We start from the raw sequence: 25,809 nt of genomic DNA, 5'->3' as shown, positions 1-25,809 counted from the left end.
GTCCTGGGGACCTCACAAACTCAACACTGACAGACAATACAAAGGCACATTCAAGCCACAGCAGCAGGTTATCAATAATCACACCCTGATTAGGGAACTTTTCATCCATCCCCAGGTACAGTTGCATCTCTGGGGCTTGTCCTGCATCATCTTGTTTAGGATCCCCTTCTCTGGACAAATGCTGGCTCCCAACCCGATACTCTTCCTGTGTTAAAAGTGGGTGTCACACAGATGATGCCAGGATTTTTCCTCCTGGGAAGTTTTCTGGCCCTGGCTCATGAGCTGCTGTGCATGTGGGTCAGAGCAGAGGTGCGGCTGCTCCCAGGGCAGCTCAGGAGGTTTGCAGAGCCATGTGGGCACAAGGGCTTTGCTGAGTTCATCTCCATTCAGCCCAGACTCTGTCAGGTGCACAGCCCTGCCTTGCATAGCACCTGCTCCCAGAACAAGCCCAGTTATCACTGCAGGGCCAACCAGCTTCAGAGGCTGTGGAGAGGGAACCGAGGGAGGACATCAGCAGGATCCATACCTCACATGTGCCCTCAGTCCACAGACCAAGGTAAATCTGCCTCCGGCTGGCCACACCAGAATCCTACACGTGGAATCCCAGCTTCTCACTTGGCACTGCCCACATCAGCAGCTGCAGCTTTGCCACTTATCTCAGCCCAGATCTGCCCCTGAAACAGGCTATGCCTCATTCCCCTGGCATGGATGCTGCTTCCAGGTCAGTGTCTAAAATCACCTCCCCTCGTGGCAGGACGATTCCTAATAGTGTTAAATGGGATGCACACCTGTGGCTGCTGCGATGCAAACCAGGTTGCTATGGTGCTGATCCTCCCAATTATTTTTGTACACTTGGCAGGCCTCACCATCCACCTGCAACTGGCACAGCAACATCAAAATCTAATGAAGTAAAGATAAAGCCTCTAGAGGCAAATATAAATTACTAACAAGCTTTTCACAATGCCAGCATGTGCCAGCCAGACATATTAAAGAAAAAGCTCGGGCTGCTTCTGCTCTTTCCTCTTCTGTGCCACTTAGGGATTTCCTCCACCACAGGCAGTCATGGATATGATTTCACCTCACTAAACCTCACCATGCCCAAGGACAGCTATTTTTTTTCAATTTACTTCTGAAAGTCAATCTATCTTAGAGCTGCATGAGGGATAGAAAGTCTGCTTATCCAGTGCACACAGACAGATGGCACAATAGAGTGAAAACCTGAGTCAAGGATGCTGGTCAGAATTCACCTTGCTAAATATATGTTCATGCTGGAGGCCCTCACACTCAGGCTCAGGTCCATCAGGCACTCCAGTTGTTCTGGCATCCCCCAATCCTAAACAGGATCGGGGATTTTCAACATTCGAGGGCTCCAAGTGTTTTCTTGTCCATGCAGGAACTGCAGGGTACTGGAAGCTCGAGTTCTCCATACCTGTCACAGCCCAGGGTAACAGCCCTGTGTGATCACCTCTGCGTCCATACCTGCACATACACGGCCTGCATGGAAAAAACAGCTGCCACAGGAGCCACAGGCTGGGAGAAAGGCTGACGTTGCTGTTGTCACTGTGCTTGGGGCCTGGCCCCATCAGGCAACTCCAGATGTGCACCTCAGCGCGTCCTGTCTTCGGCAGAGCCCTTTCTCACACCCTGACAAAAGAGATGCCTCAGAGGGCTCAATGAAATGCAAATGTAGCTGGTTCAAAAAGAAAATGAAATTCTAAGGGTTTGCACAGGAAACAGCCTGGGGGCAGAGAAAGGGCTGAATGCTTTTCATTGAAATGCAGAGTGGAAATTTTCTTTCTCAGGAAGAGCAAAAACCCCCCTCGGGGTGATAATTTTGTTAAGGTAGCAGGAGAGTAACTGGTAGCAAAACCTATTCTAAACTGGTCCTGAGAAACCGTGCGAGTTAAATCATCCCCAGTGTTTTCCACTGCAAGACACTTTCTACTTTTTTCATCACTGCTGTCTTGAAATACACAGGAAGAGAAAAAATTAAATGCACAGGGGAAGAAAAAGTCTATCAAGTCTTAATGAGAGCAGAAATGATGCAAACAAAAACCCCTCCAACACGATCCCACCGTGTCCCAAGCACATTGAGTAAACTACCATTTGCCAATGTTCCCTCTTAGCTGGAGTCATTCATCTCTTCAGCTGCCTGTGCTGTGCTCCTTCTTGGTGGGTGAACCCCTTGCATACAAAACCATCAGACTGCAGAGCTGTCCACTGTCTTCACAGACAACCACCCTTTTGCCACCCTTAAAACTTTTTTAGCTTTGCCAGGCTGTCCTTGAGTGGATTCATCATACCCAGTACATGAGGGAAAAAATGGGAATGGGTTTGGTAGGCAGAAACTAAAGATTTGGCTTAGTCTGAAAAAGAGAGGCGCTGATCCAACCCGCGGGGAGCGTTTGCTGGCAGAGGGAGCAGCCCAGAGGAATATGCCTTGGAGGGGGCGCTGAATTCAGCAGGGGCCAATGCCAGGGAGCCACGGGCCGTCCTGGCACATGGGGTGTCCTGGCACGTGTGCCAGCAGTGGAGGCGCAGCCCCAGTGCCTGGCTCTTCCACTTGGCACAGGGTACTCCACTTCCCTCTCACGCTCCCTCGGTCTCCGTGCGCCGCCGCCGGTGCGCTAATCGGGGACAGAGCCTCGCACGTCAGCCACACCTCCGGCTCCCATCCTCCGGACTCCCCCCTGACGCTGCACAGCCGCCTGTCCCTGTGTCACCAGAGCCCTGCCCCGGCTGAAGAACAGACAGACAAGCTGTGTCTGGCTTTTTTACTAATCAACAGACTAGTAAACTTTTTTCCCTATGGTTTTTCCCTCCTTTGTACTCCCCAGACACCCAGTTTATACCACATGCTTCTGCCTGTGTATGTGTATGCCAGCCCAAACCCTCCCTGTTCCATCCCTGCAATGTCTCCCTTGCAGTTCTGTGATGACAGGAGTGACAAATTCTGCCTATTCTTTCATTCCAGCTTGTTCTGAGGACCATGCATGCTGAGAAATGCTGCAGAAGGAATGGAGTCTGTTTTATGAAATATCTCTATCGTAGGGACTCTTTGATAGCTATGAAGAAAGCAAACTCTGAACTTTACACACAGGAGGAAAGCATGAAAATTCCCATCTCTTCTGGTGCTTTTTCACTGAGTGTGCAAACAGCCCGTGGTTTTGAGAACCCAACGCTTCCCTCATCTGCTACTGGACTGCCCAGGAGCCCCTGGTAGTTCTCCAGAGATAACAGAGATGACAGTCACCCACAGGCAGGGCCTGTAAAAATGGTCATATATGGAGCTGTGATATCTTTTAGGAGGCAGGGTAGAAAATAAAACAAGCAGCCTTGGAGAGGAGGATACAAGAACTGGAGCTTTTTTCCCTCCCAGCTCTAGTCCACAGGGCTGAAGGAGGAGGGTGGTGCCCTGCTCTGTTTGCTGGAGGAGACAGGGCTTGGGGCAAACAACTTCAGGCTGGTTTTCTGTTGACTCCAACAAGCAGAGCAATTACAGCCATCCTCTGAAGTGTGGGAGATAAAGGTTATCTCCAGTAAAAAGAATGCTGATATTTCTGGGTAGCCCTTGTGCACAGAGAGGAGTAGCTACGCAAACTCCCTGAGGACTTTGGGAAACACAAAAGCGCTTCAGAGTTTATGTGCTGATAAGGCTCCTGGGAAAATTTTAACCTAACCTTTCTCCAGCTCTTTGCTTTCGCAGAAAAACTCTATGTGTACCTATGTGAAGAAATCTCAAGAAGAAAATTTGAAATACATATATATAAAATTTAAAATATATATAATTTTTTTACTCAAGTTTCACTTTCTACATGGAAAAAAAAAGATCCAACTCCACCAGGTCAACCCCACGGAGATGACCTGAGTGATTGGGGAAATTAAAATATGATGACATGCCACTTTTTTTTTTTCTCTGCTGCATTTCATGTGTTCTTTAGGCTCTCATTCTGCCCTGTAGAAACTGCAGTTACAAAAGACTGAGTCTACTCACAGTTCCCATGTGGCTGTGTATGTGGAACCATCTGTTGAAAAGAGAAGTCAGTTGTAAGCACTTAATAATTGGATTTACGTATTTCTGGATTAGTAATACTTTTGGATACTCTATTGTACTAACAAAATACATGAATAGACAGTGCTGTCTTCTAAGCACTGTTGATAATTTCTATTCCTTTTTGAGATGCTGCTTGGAAATCCTTTTCTGGAGTCATCAAACCCTGGCTCTGAAGAGGAAGTGCACTGCTTTCTGCAGTTACTTTTTCCTCTTGAATTTCCTGGTTTAAATTCCTTGGAGCATATTTCTGCCTGACTGGCAGAATATCTAAATGAATAGCTCCTGGCAAAATGTAAACACCGACACATTAGGGGGCAAGTTACTTTAATTGGGAAAACTAGCAGATATTTGTCTAAACAACACTATAATTGTTTTAAGGAAGTAAATACAAGACTGACTAGCTATGAAATGCTTTTCATCTGCTAAAGGAATTTCTTGTATTCATTTCAGGCAAAGACTACAGCAAGGATTCCCACTGAAGTAAATGACCTAAATAAGAGTAAGTGCTACCCAAGGTAAAGAAGTTTACAAGCCCCTGAGACAATAAGGTTGCAGAAATGGGATATTTTTCTTTGTGAGGGGTCATGTGAGCCAAGGAACATGGATTTACCTGCCAGAAGGGCTGGAAACTACACAAGCACTGGAATTGCTTGTTTGTGTCAGTGAGCAGTTCCAAATGCCTGTGGTGATCACATCCCTTCAGTTACTGTACTACAGCAGGGCTTTTGGGTCTGCCTAATGGTTACTTCCAAAGGTGTGTTAGTGGAAATGCCTTGTTAAGAAAATTTAAAACAAGTTGTTTTATACATCTCTCTTTACCTGTAATGTGAAATTACTACAAAACAGACATGGGCATGAGATGAGCTTTTTCCTTCTGAGGAATAAGCTTGAATTGAATGTTCCAGGCACTTTCCATGCTGGGATGCCAGAACTGAAGTGACCCAAATGTGTCTGCTTTAGATCTGGAGCTCATTCTGAAACAATGATCTTCCCAAGGTTTAACCACTGTCCCATCCTACAGCTGGTGTGGCTTTGGGACTCCTTGTCAGAGAATCTTTAGGAATTCAGCCCTGTGAATTCCAGCAAATGACAGATTTAGCAGCAAACTCCATCCCTAAGCTACTGACTGCTGGAGGCTTATCTGTGCTCTAATTCTATGATTACCACCCTTCCCTTACTTATCTCTCTTGCTAGACCATGAAACACAGTGGAAATAAATAGTAACAGAGGCTGTCATGCACAATGCTAATTATGCATTCAATGCTTCAGAGGTCCTGAGGGATTTTTGCTTCATGATAACAATCTGCTTTCTTCCTCATTTGGCAGCAAATCCAATTACATATAAATGATCAACCCCTAAACCTTGACACAACCTTTTATAGTGATCCTCGGTCCTGCGGTCTCACAGATGGCCAAGCCTATCTGGAGCCATTTATTTGCTGTTGGTTTATATGCCTGCTGTAAAATGCTCTATTGCCTTTTTAAGAAACCTCAAGCTCCAAATCTAAGTTTGTGCTTTTGGACCATAGAGTCTATAAAACATCCTGGGTTTATGTTCTTCTGCACCTAGTGGATAGACACAAGATTTTTTTAATCTTGTGTCTATTTTAAAGATTAAAAAAAATACACGTTCAGATAAGAAAAATAGTTGGAGCATGAGTGAAAAAAAAGAGCAGTCAGTGCAGGTAAGGTTTCCTAAGGTTTTTTCAGGCAGAGAAGTGATGAGTTTGAAGGATGAACCAAAGGGGACTTAAATCTGGAGTCTGTAGGAAGAATTAAATATGGCAGGCCTTTCATATACATTACTGACACTGTGAGTGAAATAAAAATCTGCTCCATGGTCAAAGAGTAACTGGATCACAGAACAGAAATTATCAGGTGAGTTGTGATCATTACAAATACTTTGGAGCTGGGTCTGCACAGCACACAAATATTACCTGACACAGAATTAAGGACAGGGTAGATTTCTCTGAGAACAGGGCAAAGCATAACTTAGGAGGAGGATAAGATGGGCAGGGTGCAGATGGATGAGACACCATGATGTAACATTGCTTGTGCCATGATTGTGCCTGGAAACCTGAGTCAGATCCTGTGATCCCACAGCATAAAATGCCACGTCAATTTCTCCTAAAAAACTTTTAATCTTCATCAGCAGTAACACTTCCTGTTCCAGTCTGAGTTTCCAGTGGCTTTTCAGTTGAAGCTACAAGTAGAGCAAAGAGTAAAAAACACCAGCTGGGAGAATAAACATTACCCTGGCACACTCTGAGCTGGCCAGCCAAAGAATTTATCATACCAGAGCATAAATATGAGGATGAAAGTTCTCAAAAAAACAGATTCCAAGAAAGCCATCCAACTGTATGGCTCTGATCTTCATTTTCTACCTGAAGGAAACCACAGATAAGTGCAAGCTGGGCATCTCCACTGTGGTTTTCAATCTTCATACCAGCTGGAAAGGGATAAGAATAATCAGGAGGCTCTGCATGCTCTGAGGAGGAGCAGCAGCAAAGAAGGGCTTATATGAAAGCACCCTTTATTTCCTGACCCAGATACCTGCAATAGGTGTGGGTTATCCCAGAGCCAGTGAGGGCAGCACAATGTAAACATCAGAGACACACATAATTAATTACATAATGAACAGCCTCAGTGGTTCATGTACTTCACAATTACTTTTATAAGGGATGTTGCTGTTATTTCCTGCTTAAGATAGAAATATCTAGAACCTTTTGCAACACCAAATCACACCTAATAAGACATTTCACCAGTGAAGAGGCACCCTGGTCTAAATAAACCTCCCAGAGCCACTGTCTGAGGCCCTGAACAGCCAGAAGCACTTAGAATTTCTCTTTTCCTATTTCACTAGTTTCATTTTGCATCCTGAGGTGCCATCAGCTCCTTAAGGACTGGCCAACCCCAGCACTACAGAGCAGTCTTTGCAAAGATCACTGAGTCCCATTCATATGGTAACCTGACCTGATTCAATTTTTCACATCTGCTAAGGAGATCATGATAGAATTCATCCCAGCAGCAGGCCAGACATGCAGCAGGTGGGCAGCAGAGGGAACCTGAGCTGGAGGTGGCACTCCTAGCCCAGCTCCCTTTCCTTTGTTAGCCTGGGCACTCGGTGCTACTATAAATACACAGCAGTCACTTGACCTTGGCAGCTGTGGCTGCAGTAATTCTCCTTTGCAGCTGGCAGGGGTTCAAGAGGAGCACATGCCTGCTGCTCCTGCTGCTCAGCTGGAAGGAATGACCTTCCTCTTGCTCTGAAGGTGCAGCTCTGGGACTGCCTTATGCTCAGCTAAGAAGGACTAATCCCAAGACAGTGACCCCACCTTCTGTTTCCCCCTGCTACACATTCCTACTCACTTTTCTGACTGAATCAGACCGAAAATCAATTGAATTTTTTCCCCTCCAACAATTCAGCCCACTTTCAGAGTGAAGGGAAAGAAAATGCACTTTTAGGAATAAACATATTTTTCCTCTGTGGCAGACATGTGGATTACAACAGATGAGTCAAAATAACTTGTCTTTTTCTTTCACTTAAGATGACCAGACAACTATAAATGTATGCTTTGTTTATCTAAAGGTAGATGAGAAAAACCCCATCATCAATGTGTATATCCATCTTTTCATAATTCCCCATTGAAAAGTTTTCCTAAGACAGCTGAGCAGAACCCTCTAAAATTCTGCTGGGAGGTGAGCAGCCCTGTAAGCACTTTGTCCTCTCAGCCTGTACTTTAGGATTAGTCATATTGCCCTCAGATCACATGTCAGGTGCTGATATTCTGCCACTGAATGGCAGATGTCTGTGAGGTGCTGTGTTTTCTCCAGCTAAATTCCTGGATCAACAGTTCACTGCTGAGCAAGCCCTGGATGGCTTCTGTCACATCAGGTTTCAGAATCACAGCCTCATGCCTGGCAGATCTTTCAATGAAGTGTTTTCCTTTGCCAAGGAACCATCCATGGGAGCAAAGGCTGCCCAAGGCCAGTATCCACAGGCATTTTTCATGGCAAAAAAAGACAAAAGAGGGCAGGGCTCTTTCTGCATTCCTTTAATAGCCAACAGCTTATAATGGGTATTTAGATAATATTACAGTTCACAGATGCTACAGTAAAAGGCATTGCCCAGAAGTCACAACTGTATTTTTTTGTCATTTACTAAAAATGAAGCAGAGCCCTGGCTGATTCTTAGAAGTGCTGCAATCAATTTGAATTTTGTCAGAATACCACACTGTTACCAGTGGCACTTAATACATGGAGTAATGTAATGATACCATAGTGGAAGAGTTCCCTTAGACATATGTCAGGTGTCCAAGGTGGCTGGGCTGATCTCAGCAGGTTTTCTATGCAGAGGTGACATAAACCGTCCCAGAAACAGGAGCTTGCTCTAAAAGACAAGCCTTCCTGGTTGAAACTCTTTTCAAAGTCTAACTGCACTGGCAAATCCTTCCTAGCACTGAGGGAGTTTCAGCATGGGCAGAATTAGAGGGACAGAGAGAGTGCAAAGAGAACAGGAATAAGCACTTGATGAGGATAAATCATCCGTGCTCGTGAAGCTCGTTCAGTTGCTCTCTGGAAGTCAGGAGAGCAAAGACTTGTTTATTTTATTAAAGGTTATTAAAATTACCTTGTACAAACAGGGACAGATGTCAAGTCCTTTCATTCCATGAAGGATGTAGGGCTGTAGATGCCCTCTAAGTGTACCTCCTATCATAGGGCAAGACAGTTTAATGATGTTTGTGCAACAATGGAACAACTGGAGGGAGAGTGGAATGTAATTACTTTTGTGGGTTTATTTGATTTGAAAGGTGAGCACCACGTCCCCAAGCAGTTCCAGCAGCTGCAGTGGTATTGAACATCACTTGTGATATAATGTAGGCAGGCACAATATAATCTGAAATGTATTAAGCAGCATCACACTTTCAACAATTTAATTGAGGAATAGGTTTGCAGAAGTGAATGACTGCAGGCTGCATCAGCAAGAGTAAACAATAAGTTTAGGAAATCTCATCATTTTAAAGGGCTTTTAATCTATTCACTGATGAAGAAATACATGAGTGTGATGATCACTGAAGGCAGCGATGAGAAGAGCATCAATCTGTAACTAGAGGGGTGACTTGGGAAAAAATGGGGGTTTGACACCTATCCCATAATGGTCATTAATTGTTTGTCTTCAGTTCTCTGAACTTTTCAAAATAGCTCAGATAAGGGCCCCTATTTTTCAGGCATAGATCCAGCCCAGCCAGGCAGAGAAGTCCAGTGAAGTTATAAAAGAATAAGACAATTCATGATCACACAAAATGCAGGTTTTTTCTGCTTACAGGATAGTTTTCATGCAAAATGCTTTACTATTTTTTAGAACTTTTAAAATAAACCACTTCTAGTTGCACTTTTGGAAGCTGGAAGCCCCTGTAATCGAACATGCATCCTTTTAAATGTATTAATTTTAATTACTAGTCCAAGTACTGGTCAATAAAACTAAAATCCAGGCAGGAAAAATTTCTACCTACTTTCCTTAACATGCTAAAAAGCAAATCAACAAACTGCAGGAAGCCTGTGACTTTCTGAATGTGTCTTGGCATTAGCCTGCAAGTTTACAATGACATGGAGATTTTGGGAGTACAATTTACACAGTAAATCTCTGGCACACGTCAAGGAAAAAAAATGTGGTGCTTATCTAGCCAGTGTAGCTCATATCAGTGCTGGGGCTGATTCAAGACAATTTACAACAGGTTGCGTGCATGGGTTACTATTAATAAGAAGTGTTGGAATTACAGCGTCAGGCACAGAAGAGACATTCAGAGACACTAAATTGAGCTGAGTGAAGCCAATTCACACCCCCAGCTACTTCTGCACTCTGTGCAAATGTAAGCTTCTCTAGAAGGCAGCTCAGAGCATGAGCTTAATTTAGACTCAAGTTACAGGAGAGGCAGAGAACTGATTTAGTGTTTCCCAGCCATGACACAGGGAAGGGACTCTCCCTGTGCTTCTTTGTCCTGGATCTTCCTGAGCTGCGTCTGGTATTCGCTGGGCGCTTCACCAAGCCCAGTCAGTTGGCTAATGAACAAAAATCTGCTTCAAGGAAATAAAAGTGATAGTTTCCTGCTGATTTAATGAGCTGAAATGGCTCAGGAAAAGCTTAGAGAAGCTTGTGGGTCTGAGGGATAAGCAGGGGTGGAGGGCAGACCTTTGAGGCTTGCCTGATCCCGCAGAGATCAGCTTTGGACTCAGCGCTGCTGGGAAACATCACCCTTGGCTGCTCTCTTTGTGGAGAGAAATTTTAAGTGGGCACCTGTTAGATCCAAAACAAAGATATTTGTTGCAGTCATCCTAAAGTTCCTGTCTCAGTTGGCTTTGCCTACAGCATTATAAACCAAAGTGGAAGCTTGATTGGTTTAATAACTGAGCTGTGTTTTATAGTTGGAAGGAGGAGATTCAAAATGTGTCCACAGATATATTCCTTCACCTTTTGTGCATCACCTCCTAGGACCACTGCTGGAAAACATAACTCTCATCACTTCACAGAGAACTTGCACCTGTCCCCACTTCCAGCAATGATTTTCCCCCTTTAAGTCCCTCTAACCAGAGGAACAGATTTGCAGGGTCAGGTGAAACAAGCTGTGACTGAGGACACTCCAGGAGCCTCCCAGCATTTGGACAGAGATTGACACTGCGTTTGCCAACAGTTCTCTTCCCCCTCCCTGGGAACCCAACACCATCAAGGGTAGGATGATCCCTCACACCACCTCATCAAAGGAATTCTGCCAAATTCAATCAAGAAATCCCTACCATACTAGTCCCTTCTGTGTACAGTGCAAAGCTTGTCCCTAGACTCAGGACTCAGATGCATCAATGGAGACAAACCTCCCTCATTACTGGGAAATGTTAAATAATGCTTTCTGGAAGCTCAGCTGTGTCCACAGCTTTTTCCACAGAGCTTGTGCTCTGTGAATGGCAGTGCTAAGGGTCCAGAGTGCAATATGGCAAAGGTTCTTCAGATAGCACTGGATGCTTCCCAAACAGGAGGACGGTCAGTCAGCCTTGACCCTTAACATCAGCAATGTGCTTCAAAGGCAGCGGCTGCAAGGCTGTGACTGCTCTGGAGAAGTTTATGTAAACCACAGACAGGTTTCTGTGTAACAGGCAAAAATGTATTCAGTCTGTCTCCAGAATTACTTTTAACAAGGTAAATTGTGGGATCATGTAAGTAAAAGTCTAGGTGGGAGTGGGAGTGGTGAATCTGTTCTCCAGCAAAATTCACTGTAAGCAATATCCAGACATAGGTGTTCAAATAACATAACCTGGAGTTCCTTCTCCCGGTACAACACACATACAAGGAAACCTGGAATCAGCTCTTAAAGAGGTAGCAAGTCTACAGCTGTGGAACTACTTCAGAAGTCATTAAAGGCACAAGATGTGTTTCTATGTGAAGCACTAATGAAAAATCTACTGTAAAACAATGAATTATTGTATTACAGGAGGCAATTCTTACTTATTACCTCACTGCTATTACAATAGTGCTGTACAGGACTACTACAAAAATCTTTGTACAAAGATCAATTGAAGTGCTACATACCAGATGCGCCCCACTCTGTGTGAGAGTACAGGGGGTGACTGCACTGATGTAAAAAACTCTCCAGTATGAACACAACCTTGCATCTGTTTCTGGAGAGGTGTTAGTCTGACAAGGTCATATTCACTCCTTCAGACATACAAGTAAAACCACAAAATCCATACATAAAAATCTTAGGACTACTAAGTTTCCTGAACAGTTAACCAGTTCAGAGGAAAAAAAAAACCCATCCTTATTGTATGGAAATTCATCTATTGATAAAAAAAAAAATCATTGTCTGTCTGTAATTTCAGTTTCATATATTTTTGCTTGCATATGCACTGTTTGCCCCATTTCTATCTTGTCACTTTGTTTAGCATCTGTAGTTTCTCCTGAACCTTTTAATGAGCCAGAGCCCCTTAAATCAACAAAGTTTAGTTCTTACAAACTGAGTACTATTACTTACCTAATTGTAAAACTTATCACCATTTATTTCCTCTGGCATCAAAAATATTCATTAAATGAGATAATCACATTTCACTCCTTTTGCACTATAGCCCCCAAGCTCATGATGTGTTTGTTTGGTATTTTTTTAAACTAACTTCATTCTAAAGCACTTAACTTATTATGAGTGTGTTATCTGTTTGCACTGTCTAATCTTTAAACAAAAATTAAACAGAGAGTTGGCTCACTGCCAAAAATAAGGAACCATTCCTTCAAACTAAACCAGGGAAAAAGAAGCTTGCAAAGCTGCCACTCCAAGATAATTTTTCTTTATTGTGTGATGTATTTTTCCTCCAAATGGCAAATCCAGGTGAAGAACCACAGAATTAACATAGGTGGACCAGAATTTTAATTCAGCATCTGCCAGCATTGCGTGTGACAGCACTTAACAATTTCCAGCAGATTAAATATCTGTAATTGCAAAGCTGAACATCTAATGCTTTTCCCTCCATGACATCCACGTGCAATAATGCTAAGAACACATTCATCCTGTAGGGCAAGGACCAGATTCACCAGGTCTAACACAGTGAGGAAATCTTCACATTGCCATGAGCCCTACATCCCATCCTGTGTTAAACTTCCTAGGTTAAACTTTTCATGGCTTAGGGCTACAGCTGTCATCAGACCATGGCCATCAGAACATCAGCATCCTGCTGTGTGAAACAGTCCCACGAATAGAGCTTTTCAACTGAGACCTCTCTATTTTTTTAATCAGGTTTAAGGGTAGTTTTGAGGGAAAAAAAAACCCAGGGAAATCCGATCTACTTTCATTTTGGGAAGATGATGGGACAGATGGAAGTAGTGAAGAATCTCAAACTTACCTAATGACACACTTTGTATACAACCCAAAAGTTGAGGTGATTAAAATGTACGCAAAAAATATATGTTGTAATTGTATGAAGGTTACCAGGCAAATTTATTTACACTGTGTCCCTTAACATTAGGGTTTGTTTTTCTGGAGAACTGCGCTGCATCAAAAATGCCAATGTTGCCAAACTGGAGCTGAACTTTGAAACTGTGACCTGTCACCAGGATATTTTCCATGTGACCTTGGGGAGATCTTTTCACCTCTCTGTGCCTCAATCCTCCATCATCTGGAACAATAAGTAAGTAAATAATTAAGAGCAGGAAAAGGGAATAAGCTTCTTTCTTCTACCCACTGTCTTGGTCCTACCTTTTCTATTTCGATTGAAAGGACTTCAGGTAGGGGATTAAATACCCTATGCTTTTAGCACTGCATGCAAAATGAAGCCTGATTTAAAGAAGAGCTGTTGTAACCTGTGGTAAACAGACTAAGCCTGCCTTTTAAAGCTTTAATATCGTGCAAATAGGAATGTGGCATTTCCCTCTCTAATTCCAAATGTTACTGTGATAACTGATTGTTGAAAGTTCATAAGGAGAGAGAAGAATCCTGCCCAAAGAAGACACAATGCAGTGGTGAACATTTCTCGCAACAGGCACTGGCAGGACAAAGACATTAGTTACGGTTCAGGAATTAAAAAACTTTCCTCTGGTCCTTCCCTAATATCTCTAGAATCTTTTTATCTCCTTTCCTCCCTATTTCCTTAAATTTCAGCTGTGCATGTTCCTGTTGTGATTATAGAAGACAGATTTTCTGACCCTTACATTTCATTGTGTAATTATTATTTACCTCCAGCTCCCAGTGCATCCGTAATTTCAAAGTCTTGAATTGATTTTCTTAAAGCAAGATGCTACCTGAAGTGTCATGTGGATGGCTTAACCCATTTCTTTCCCTGCAGGGGACCTTTTGCAAAGTCAAAAAAATGTGTAGAAGCAAAGCAGGCCATGGTTAGACGGTGATTTAAAGCCAGCATGGATCTGTACTGATCTGCTGCCCAGAAAAGCAGGTTTCATCCTTTGCTCAGCACCATGCTCACACCATCGTTTGTTTGGCTGCTTGGTGAGCCATGGGGAATTAATCCAGTTATTACTAAACCTGGCAAAATATCTGGGGAAAAAAATCAATACAACTTTAAACTAGCCGCAACAGCGGAGTAAAAAAAAAGGCAGCCATAGCTAGGCTCTCTGCCTAGTCCCATTTACCCCACTGACTTATTTAGGAGGACTCTGGAATCCACTGTTCTGTTTTCCCTCTTGTGAGAGAGGCTAAATCATGTGTGATGGGGAACCTAAAGCTTTCTGGTTTCTTCCCCACTGGAACTAATTGCATACCATTCAGTGTTGTGCTTCTACTTTTTTCCTTTACAGCTAGGAATATGTAATGTTACAGCACTAGATGAAACAAACTCTGTTTGCTGTTATCCTGTATTTTGCTTGCTTTGGTCCAGGAGGAATTCCAAGAAATCCCTTCCTTCTCTGCTCAGCAGCAGCGGCCGATTGTACATCCAGATTTTCAGTCTGTGTGTTCTGTGTGTATGAGGAAAAGGAAAATATCATCTGACTCTTATTGCTACTTACAGTGTCGGATTTGCTTACTACTTTAATAAGGCGTTGAACTACATTCACGCTTACTACCATCTTTAACAACGCCCTATTGGGATACTGCGAAAGAGTATGGCTGCTGGGTCTGGCCGAGACGGAAGGAGAGGGAGGAGCCGCGGTGGTGGCGGCTCTGCTCAGATTACATTCTTTGTCGGTCTGCCTCAGGTTACATCCCCTATTCCTGCCGAGGCATCGCTCCGTGCCTCCAGGAGGGATTCGTCCAACCACCAAAAATCCAACCGGAGTCAGGCCCGGGGCAGAAATCAGCGAGCGCAAAAATCAGATACCCCTGCCTGAGGAGATATCCCCAACTTGAGCAAGTTCTCACCGAAAGATCAGGTAAAATGCTTTATTTTTGCCATATTTTAAATCGATTGCAGCGATTCTGGCCTAGCCTGTGGCTCTGTGACACCAGGGACCAAGAGCCCCGTTGTTCCCTGTGAAAGTGGAGCGGCCGAGGTCACCAGTGTCGCACGGCCAGCCCCGGCCCCGGCAGCATCGCTGCTCCCGGCCGCGCACCCAGCGGTGTCCCGGGGACACAGCTCCAGGGACGGGCCAGCAGCGCCGGCCCTGCGCCACTGCGGGACCAGGGCGGACCAGCGACATCCTTGAGGCTCCGTCCTTGGCGGGGATTGAGCGCGGCTGCCGCCTCCCCCCAGCCGCGCCGCCGGGCCCGCCCCTTCCGCTGCGGAGCGGTCTTTGCCTGAGCCCCGAGCCCCGCTCTCCCTGAGCTGCTCCGGCTCCCGTTCTGTTGCGGAGCGCTCGTTGCCCGAGCCCCGCGCCCCTTCCGTTCCGGAGCGCTCACTGCTTGAGCTCCGCGCTCCCGTCGCCGCTTCTGCGCTGCTCCCGCTACCCGGTGCGTACAAGGAGACCCCGCTCCGGGACGCGGGGTGCTGGGTGGCCGCCCAGCCCGCCCGTCACTTGGTCCCGCCGGGGTTCGGCCTTGCCGCGGGCCGAGCATCCCTGCGTGGCCAGCGGGTGATGCCTGAGGTGGCTGGAGCCGGGTCGGACTCCCGAGGGTTCAGGTTGGGGTCTGGAATGGCCGGAGCCGAGCTGCAGTTCCCGGAGGTTTGGGTTTGGGGTGGCCAGAGTCGGGCTGCGGGCTCCGAGTGTTGGGGTCTGGGATGGCCCGAGCTGGGCTGTGGCTCCCGCGGGTTTGCGGTGGCCGGGGCCGGGCGGCGGCTCCGGGCTGGTCCCCGGCTGTGCTCTGGGCGCCTCGGTGCCGCCGCGGCCGCTGACTGCCCTGGCGCGGCCGTGGGCCTCGGACAGCCTCGAGGGCCCGTGGAGAGGAGCCGGGGAAATCCCAGCCCGCTCCCTGTGGCCCGGCTCGATCGTGGAGTCCCGTCCCGTTCCGGAGCCCCGGTGTGCCGAGAGGCGAATGCCCAGGGCCCGGCAGCGCTGATGGAATTCCACCTCCGGCGGGCGGCTCTGGGAACGGCGGTAGCGGAGTGTGCTGTCGGCCCCTGGCCGGGCACAGGGAGGGCAGGCACCTAGAGCTGTGTGGCTGCTGAGGGGTGACTCGTGGCTGGGAAGGAGCCCTGAAGGGCAGCGTGCCCGGAGCTGCCTTACGTAGACCCGGCTGTGGCAGGTGACTCCTCCCTTCAGAACATGCCTTCAAGCTCCCTCTGGCCTGCTCTGATCCACATCTTTCCGTCTCCTCACAGAACACCATGGCCACTGTCAAGGACCAGCTGATCAGCCCCATTGCGGAGGGAGCCAAGGTCCCCAACAACAAGATCACGGTTGTGGGGGTTGGCCAGGTTGGGATGGCCGCTGCTATCAGTGTCCTTGGAAAGGTACGGCTCAAGGACAGCATGCTCCCCAAGCCCCCGTGCTGTCGTGCTCTGCACTGCCTGTCTTAGCAAAAGGTGGGACATTTGGGAGGTTGGCACAGGAATGAATCATTAGCAGCTCGGGTAAGCAAGCAGTGACCTACAAGCCTGACCTCCACATTCAGCCTCTCCTTGTTCTCTTGCTTTTCTGTCTGTGCTTAGCAGTAAATGTCTCATTAGGCAGAATGATTTTCCAGGCTGCTGGGAAAATGTAGGTAGGAATGAGTCCACAGCCCCTACCAAACTTCTCATTCTCTTCTTAATTTTTTATTGTTCCCCAACAAAGTTGGAGTTTGCTTGGTGAGGGAGCTCTGCTGGGTAAAGAATGGGGACAAAGCAAAAATCTGGGTGAAAAATAGGATAGCAATCAAGAGTGTTTGCTTTTATTCTTTTAAAGAATATGTGCTCTAGTAGCTGAAAATACTGCTATCCCCTTCAGCAGCTTCTTGATTTCTCTTAAGCCCTTTTTGCTTGTTTATATGACTTTATTTTTTTTCCAGAGAGGTGTTAGCTAGTTTTTAAATAACTAAAAACAGAGGGCTGAACTTGGAGGTCATTATGACTTTTCCTGCTGCTGGTTTGTGGGATATGTTTGTCAAATCTCATGGTGCAGTCATTGAGCAAAGTAAAGGCTTATTAATCAATGAGGATGTCTTATACTTTGCACTTTGTTTTTAGAGACTATTGTGAACTCATTAAATTTGAAAAGACAGATAGAAACTGCAGACTTTTTTTTGTTTTTAAAAGAAGGCACCAACAGATATGCCCTGCACCCTTGCAGGGGCAGATCTTAAATCAGGTAGTTCACAGTCAGATGAAAAATCTTGCTTGTACAAATAAACCAGCTGTAATTTGTTTGTAGATGACCCTCCAGTGCATTACCCTGAGGATGCATGTTTTAATGCATGTTCAATTATATTAAAAAAAAAAAGTAAGGCCTTTCACTTGCTGATATTCATGAACCCTCTGAGCAAAGAAAAACTGACAGAAGGAACAGGCCACAATGAAACTAAGTGCGAAACTGATGTGAAAATGGCAAGTAGTTTTTAAAACAAATAAGTAAAGAAGAAATTTAATGGAAAAACAGTGATAGTTTCATGTGGGTTTTTATATATAACGATTTTTAAGCACATGGTTGCCTGTCATGGTCTGAAATCAGTTGTTTTTGATGTAACCTGTTGGGGAGCCAGCTGATGTTACCACAAATTGAACCACAATTCAGCATTCATTTAATGCACTTTTCTAAGCAGGGTCAAACTGCCTTGTCAGATATCTAAGCACAGAGTTTTACTGTTAATGAGCAGTATGCACTAAACCCAGAATAAGAACTGGTTTTAAAGTCTTCAAGCATGGATGATGACATGGAGTTTATTTCAGTCAGGCTTCTGCTTTTACTCTCTCACGACTATAAGCTGCAGTATAAAATGTTTTCATAATAAAACCATCTGCTTCTTCTAACTGAATTATAATAATGTAATAGAATCATTTGGGCTGGAAAAGATCTCTTATGATCATTGAGACCAACTATTAACCCAGAACTGCCATGTCCAGCACATCCCCAAGTGCCACATCTAAAAGTTTTATAAACATATCAAGGGATTGTGACCCAACAGCTTCCCTGGGCAGCCTGACCACCCTCTGGTAATGAATTTTTTCCTCCTATCCAATCTAAACCTCTCCTGGCACAGGGTGTATCCTGTCCCTTGTTCCCTGGGAGCAGAGCCCAACCCCACGTGGCTGCCTCCTCCTGTCAGGGGGTTGTGGAGAGTAATAGGGCTCTCCTGAGCCTCCTTTTCTCCAGGCTGAGCCCCCCCAGCTCCCTCAGCCTCTCCTGATGCTCCAGCTCCATTCTCCAGCTCCGTTCCCTTCTCTGGACACGCTCTAGCCCCTCAATATGATTGTAGCGTGGGAATACAGGATTTGAGGTGTAGCTTCACCAGTGCCAAGCCCAGGGGCATGGTCACTGCTCTGGTCCTGCTGGCCACTCTGTTCCTGATACAGCCAGAATGCTTTTGGCCTTTTTGGCCAACTGAGCTGGCTCATGTTCAGCCACTGCCGACCGATATGATGTTGGTTTACCTTGTGCAAAATGCTTGGCTCTAATACTGATTTCAGTTCGTTGGTGTGATATTAAATGTATAAATTTGTATGACTCTAAAACTTCCACGTTGGTTATTTAGTTCCTGCTCAGTTAGAGACAAGTCACTGATATTATCATACTGATTTAGAAATGGGAGCTAAATCTGTTCTACAACATAAATATCACACAGTAGCTCCTGTAGAGAAAAATAGCTAAAGAATCCTTTTTTCTCTCAATTTCAGTGTTGAGGAAGTCTGTTCTTACTGTACATTTTTGTGAAATGAATTGACTGATAGCATGTTGAAAGAGAATACTTATTTGGTAATTAGACAGTGTGTTCTTTCAGATATTTAAATATTTAAAACAGGCCTGTTTGCTGGATAGATTTAGAGGGTTTGCCAGAACTCTGAAAGATGTAACTTTTTTTCAAAGGTAATAACTAAATTAAGAAGTGCTTTCCTAGCAAAAGGTTGGCTGTGCACTCAAACTCTCCACAAATGATACCTTTTTTGGAAAGTCTGAGTGGGTTTTGTGAATCTGTGCTATAGTAGCCTCCAACTTAGTGAGATGCATCAGAACACCAAGATAGTGCTGGTTTATTTGGAGAAGAGATGCTTTCAGATGGGTGAAACGTGTTACTTTAAAATGTAATTTAGCTCTGCTCTGGGTTAACTTTAAAATGCATGTGAACTGCTTCATTGACTCCACATTTTGTTGTTTTTAGGGTCTTTGTGATGAGCTTGCTCTGGTTGATGTTATGGAAGACAGACTAAAAGGAGAAATGATGGACCTGCAGCATGGGAGTGTGTTCCTTCACACTCACAAGATCGTGGCAGACAAAGGTGCACTTCAGTTTCTTTGATTTAACACTGATATTTTGTGACTTTGCTTCATAGTGGAGAATTAGTTGTGCAGTCCTAAAGAACTCTTAGGATTTGGCATTGAAAAAGGTGAAGTGTGTGAGTTGAGGTGAGTTCAAATGAACACCATAATGGGAGTGGCTCTTGAGCTGGGCTGTCTTACATCTCTTAACAATTTGGAGCTTGTTTAGTAAAATTGATTTTAGTGAAACTGTATGTAGAAGAAATAGTATTATTTTCATAGTGGAAATGAGAGTCAGAATGGCTAAATGGACTCTCAACACCCAGGTATTGATATATCAGGTCAATGTTAGGAGATGCTGCTGGCTTTCAAACTGATGCCTGGGGTTTTGAGTTTGAATGCAATGCCCAGTGCAGAAGCTCCCTCTAACTCCTGTGTTAACACAATGCTACTGGAATTAGTGGAGTTATTTTAAACACGCTCTGTATCTTCTCCCCTGTGCTCTGGTTAGACTATGCTGTCACTGCCAACTCCAAGATCGTGGTGCTGACTGCAGGAGTCCGTCAGCAGGAGGGAGAGAGTCGCCTCAACCTGGTGCAGAGGAATGTGAATGTCTTCAAAAACATCGTTCCTCAGGTTGTCAAGTACAGCCCCAACTGCATCATCCTGGTGGTTTCCAACCCAGGTAATTCAGTCTGCTCCTAATTACTTACAGATTTGGTTTGACAAGATAAAACATTAGCTAGTTCTCAGAAAATCTCTTCAAATACAAATTGTTGAAACCTGATAGCTTTTTGTGGACATCTTGAGAGTACAGACAGATACTCTGTACTTTCTGATGCTCTCTTTATTCAGAACTTGCCATAGTGTCCATTTTAAAAGAGGGCTTTGTGATAAATACTCAAGTTCTTTGCATACTTTGGCTTAAGCAGTAGGAAGTTTAAATTTTTTCTCTCTAATGGAAGCTTTTGTGTCTGGATAGGATAGGGCTGTTTTTCAGCATGAAAAACTTGCCCTATAGTTCTGGCTGTATTTCCAGAAAACAGAATTTGCATGCTGAAGCCCATGGTGAAACAAGGGCTGTCTGCGCTCCACAGTTCAATTAAAACAGGAAAAAGAGTTAATTATGCATATTTTTCTGTTCACTTGCAAGTATCTCATTGCACTGAGACAGCTTGGATATTTGGATGTCTAAAGGTGACTGTAGATATTCTGATGTGCTTTTTTGAGTGTCCCTGTAGGGTTGTCTTTGCTTAATTCAACATCTGAAACCACTACTGAAGAACTGTGGTGATGAAGTGACACTGCTTTTAAAGAAAACTTGACAGAGTGGAACCATTGCATGCTCTGTTAGGGGTTGAGTGATTATCTGGTGTACAGTCAGCCAGCGTTCTGAGCAAATACAGTGACTTGCAGCAGTTCTGAGCACTTTCCTGAAAACCAAACCAATAAAAAGATCAGGCCGTTCTGTTTCTAGCAAAGCTGAATTCAGCCTGTCGACTTCTCTCCAGCAGAGCAGCTGCATGAGGAAAATTGCATATTGCTTTTTCAGAATTATTTTTATAATCAGTGTGTGGAGTTTTGTCCACTAGTCTTATATAGTGAAGGTCATAGTGAGCCCCTGAGAAGAAACTTCGGGGGTGTAACCTTGACGCCCTTCCCTGCCCCAGCTGAGGCTGTAGGGAACACACCGCTGGGGAGGTGTGAGCTGTGCTTTGGTGCCTGAGCAGAGCAAATGATGCATTTCAGATCTGTGTACACAAATGTGTTCCCTCCTGAGAACTGCCTGGCTCCTCAGAGTTGGAGTCAATTCCTGCAGCCTGGTTATTGCTGTTGCTTTGAGCTGTGAATTAGAGCTCTCTGCTCACAATCTTCCGTCTGCCCTACCTAGCTTTGGGTTTTTTCCTAAAACTGTATTTTTAGAAACACATGCAGCTAAAGCACATTGCTCATCTGGCTTTTCATGCTGCAGAGATGGTAGATGTAGAAAGTGCTTAGTGCACAAATCAAGAAATGAAACTGAAGGAATTACCAGCTACAACGAGTATGTAAATCTCAGACTTTTGGTTGTAAATTGTTCACCCTGTTGTTGTGATGGTGAACTGGAAGGAAGCATTATTCAGGAAATTGCTGGAATGTTTTAGCCACATGAGATCAGTCCCAGTTCTGAATGCCCTAGGGCTTTAACTGTGACCAAAAAAAAGTGTGTCCAACTTTAGCTGGTAGGAATCTAATCTCTAAAGACCTTCCTCAAATTTTCTTAGGGCCCATCAAGCTACTGTTTAAAATTTCAAGCACTGCATCGATTTTAATCCCGCAAACAGTCAAATCCAAACTTCCTGGATCAGTGAGCACAACTGTGTTATGAGTCCTCCTGATTGCCCTGCTCTGCTCAGTAAGGAAATTTTTGGAGCATTCTTGGTGTGAGTGGAGTTTCATTTGCCCTGCATGCTTTTCCTTTCAGTGGATATATTAACCTATATCACATGGAAGCTGAGCGGGCTGCCAAAAAACCGTGTGATTGGAAGTGGCTGCAATCTGGACACGGCCAGATTCCGTTATCTGATGTCTGAGAGACTTGGGATCCATCCAAGCAGCTGCCATGGCTGGATCTTGGGAGAGCACGGTGATTCCAGTGGTAAGGAGCAGCTCTGATCTCCCTGGGAATGAGCCAAACCATAGCAGAGGTTGAGGTTTCTTACAGGATTCTGAAGGAACAGCTGCAGTTGAGCTCAAGTAGCTGGTACTTTGCTGTATTTTTATGAAGATTAGAGTTGAGAGAAGTGCAAGGAATCCACCTACACATATTTAATAAATGTGATTGTGGCTGTACAATTAAAGCCTGAGCTGAAAAGGCCAGTTTTGTGAGGCTATGTTATGAAGGCTGCAGCTTGCTTCTCTTTATCCTCAGTTTTTGGAGTACCATTCCATAGCCTTTGGCACAGTTCTCCTCTGAAAGCAGTATCAGCACTCACTAGGTCAATAGCAGAGCTTGTTATTCTAGCAGTCCATATCCAGACTAACAAAATTATCACTTACCTTATTTTGTGACTTTTCTCCTTGCTGTTTAAAGCAAAGATAATTTTAAAATGAGAAATCAAAGAAATTTATCTGTCCAATTCAGTTCATATATTCCAAGTCTGAAATGCTGCAGCAGAACATTTATGTACATTGTTACTATTTTATATTTTCATGCTGTGTATTTCTAAGGGAGCCATCTCTTCATTGTCCCATTGCATTTGATCAAAGTACAGTGTCTGATCAACAGCAGCAGTTATTGTAGCCAGCCCTATACCAATGAAAGCAAAGTTTGGCTGAGCACATGCAGAGCTTATCCTATGTCATTGTCACAGCTGCTTTTTCTTTGAAGTAGCTCCACATTCCTGCTTACTTCCCAAAAACAGAGACTGAACCTGCCTCTGAGCTTCCAGGATGCAGGGAGAGGTGCATATTCCTGTCTTGATAGTCAAAGTTTGCATATTGCTGCCCTCTTATTTGTGTAAATAAGTACAGACTTCTTGAAGGTTAATCCTAATACTGATTAGTGAAAATGCAAATGCTGCAGTTTTGAGTAAAATCAGTTCTAAAAGGCCAGGTAGCTAAAATATGCCTTTTTACTAGAATTCGATGTTTCTGACTTCAGAAACTTCCAGGTGCTGAGTGCTGTCACATGTTACAAGTGACTTGTTAAAGTGCCAGTACTAAAACAGTCTCATGTTTGACTCCCAGAGTTCTCAGATTTAACTGTAGCTAAATAAAAATGTAAAACCTGCCTCAACCATTGCTGTGATTCTGGCTGCTCCTCCTTTGTTTCCAATTATTTTGGCTAGGAAAGGTGGAGGGGGAGTTGCCACGTGCTGTTGGCACTGATGTCCTGCCTCTGTTGCAGTGGCGGTTTGGAGTGGAGTGAACGTGGCAGGGGTTTCCCTCCAGGAGCTGAACCCCGCCATGGGAACTGACAAAGATCCTGAGAACTGGAAGGAGATCCACAAGCAAGTGGTTGCAAGGTATGATGATATGAGGGATAATGTGGATGGATGCCATGCTGACAACAGTTTGTCTGCACTCTGTCTCTTCTGGTGCAGCTTTCATGCCCTCTTAGGTAGAGGGTTGCTTGAGTGAGTGGGACTGCTTTTCTAAACACAGAAATGCAGGATTTCAGCTAGTAAGATTTGTGTCCTGCAGGGAGACAGGTTGTTGCATAAGAAACCCACTGAAGTGCTGTAGCACTTGAGCTGTGGGGGCTTGTTTTCCCACATGGAGCTTCTTCAGTGGGTGACTTTGAACAAAGGGCACAAGCCCAAGAAAAGGTAACATGTTTGTGTGAGCAGAGTGTTGGAATAGAGGAAAATGCTGCTCATGGATGCAGGAGAGTTTGTGTACAGCTGGCTGCATGTTGCTAAGCCTTTTGTGAAATGAGTATACACTCATTGGGATAAAGTTTGTGCAGATGTTGGCTAAAAACCTCAGGATGTAGTGGTGCTTTGACTCTAAATGTTTGCCTATTCCTTTTTGCCCCTGACTGAAACAGAGCTTGTCAGGTATAGGTGCCATTTGCTACTTAACACTAGGATCTCTTCATAGATGGGAGCTAATTTTGTTTTCAGCTAATCCTATGGGAACAATGGTATTCTTTATTATGCATAGGGGATAATGTAGATTTTATACTTTATCCTCTAATGTTGAAACATGTAACTTGGGCATTTTAATTCCAAAACATACAGTGTGTTTCAGGAGTTTCAAAATTTTTAAATGGCTAACATTGACTGGTTTTAAGACTTGTAATTTGCAGTGACTTGCTTGAAGATATCTTAATGAAGTTGTATTTCAATGTTTCCTCAGTGCCTACGAGGTGATCAAACTAAAAGGATACACAAACTGGGCTATTGGCTTTAGTGTGGCTGACCTCTGTGAGACCATCCTGAAGAACCTGTACCGGGTTCATTCAGTTGCTACTCTGGTAAAGGTAAGAATTGGGGGCTGATTGGACACTCTGGCTCTTTTTTGTTCTGGACAGGCTAAATAGCTTCTATTAGCAAGGTGCTGAATGAAGGAAGCTTTGTAAAATACTGCTTTGAATTTCAAATGGCAGCTAACTATTGCTCTTTCTTCTAGGCTGACCTCTTAGCCTACTCTTGTCACAAGTATGGAGCTGAAAAGGAAGTTCTCTGTGCAGAACTACCTTTGTGTGAAGCTTTGCTATGTGTAGCATATGCAGATTCCTTGAAAGGAAGTTTTCAGTGTAAAAGTGGAAGAGTTCTTGGAGGTCCAGCTGGATTCCAGGAGCCACTGTCCTTTTATAGCTGGTGTAACCTGCTGCATGTGGTCTGTACCAGCTCCACAACCTCTGCTGCAGCAAGGGCTCTGAGCTCCCTCTGTTGGCCTGTCCTAATCCTGTGTATGAATCTTTTCAGCTCCTTGCTGTATAGAGCTAAAGTGAGAGAGAGGTTTGAATGGGGTTTCTGCCATCAGCTGTTTGGTATTGCCAGGCATTTGGTCCGAAACAGCTCTAAACTATTTATTTTCTTGAATTCATTGTGGCTGAAATTTTTCTGCAGGTTGTAAAATGATGGTTTTTGAGCTCTGCAACATAAATCAACCACAGATCTGTGGTGAAAGGCCTGTGTCTGATTTCTTCTGTTTGTGACAGGGCATGTATGGCATTCAGAATGAGGTCTTCTTGAGCCTTCCTTCTGTCCTAAGTGCCTCTGGCCTGACGAGTGTCATCAACCAAAAGCTGAAGGATGATGAGGTGAGCCAGCTGAGGAAGAGCGCGGACACACTGTGGGACGTCCAGAAGGATATCAAGGATCTGTAACTCCTGAATGTTAGGTTCTATCAATGTTGTAGAAAAACAGCATGTTGTTTGCAGATGGGGGTTCTACTCACTGTGTATCTCAATGGTCAGCCTGAAATGTTCTTCCAGACTTTTGTCCATGGTAGCTAAGCTTATGCTTGCTGTAACGCACAAACCTTGCAAACAAATAAAGCGATTTTCAGGTGTCTTTGGTTGTCTTAGTGACTCTTTCTGTATGTAAATTATCTGCCTTACTCTGACTTTTTCCTTTAGTGTTTGTCACAGACTGTGTGGAAGTGTAAATTCGATATGTCCTTCTAAAAGGTTGGAAAAAAAGTAGTAAGAGTGAATTGGTGGGATTTCATTAGCACCACCTTGCTGTGAGGCTTTTCTCAGTCCAGGTGCTGAGTAAGTGGAGTTCATTCCAAGACCTGTTTCTGATAGAGAACTTCATAGTTTTACTGATGAGTAGAGGAAATGGAAGGAACATTTGGGTCTGTGCCAGCAGCCAAAAATATGCCAGCAATAAGGTTCTGTATGCTGCTGGCATAGAGTCACATAGATCCTTTCCTCTTCTGGATTAAATTCTTTGCTTGTTAATGGTGCCTAGTTCTTATAATTCAAAAAACAATATTATTTTCTATTTGATAATCCAAAATTCAAGGGTTTTTTCTGGACCTGGACTGGAATGTTGTGGTTTTG

At 44.4% G+C, this 25,809-nt stretch overlaps 1 protein-coding gene across 2 annotated transcripts; it reads left to right on the top strand.

Annotated features, from left to right (window-relative positions):
• The first annotated feature begins 14,731 nt into the window (after positions 1-14,731).
• On the top strand, positions 14,732-25,311 carry LDHB (lactate dehydrogenase B). 2 transcript variants are annotated; one of them, XM_030959972.1, is made up of 8 exons: positions 14,732-14,915; positions 16,241-16,372; positions 19,213-19,330; positions 19,822-19,995; positions 21,775-21,948; positions 23,200-23,317; positions 24,153-24,276; positions 24,961-25,311. In XM_030959972.1, the coding sequence occupies exons 2-8, from the start codon at positions 16,247-16,249 to the stop codon at positions 25,126-25,128; spliced, it is 1,002 nt and encodes a 333-aa protein (XP_030815832.1). In that variant the 5' UTR covers positions 14,732-14,915; positions 16,241-16,246; the 3' UTR covers positions 25,129-25,311. The 2 variants fall into 2 exon arrangements, with proteins under 2 accessions (XP_030815832.1, XP_030815831.1); XM_030959971.1 differs by lacking the exon at positions 14,732-14,915 and adding an exon at positions 15,247-15,432.
• The last annotated feature ends 498 nt before the right edge of the window (positions 25,312-25,809 follow it).

The sequence above is a fragment of the Camarhynchus parvulus genome, chromosome 1A, assembly GCF_901933205.1.
Source record: "Camarhynchus parvulus chromosome 1A, STF_HiC, whole genome shotgun sequence".
NCBI classification, from domain to species: Eukaryota; Metazoa; Chordata; class Aves; order Passeriformes; family Thraupidae; genus Camarhynchus; species Camarhynchus parvulus.
Note: the sequence above shows the minus strand (reverse complement) of the source record. Positions and strands in the feature narration are given on the sequence as shown.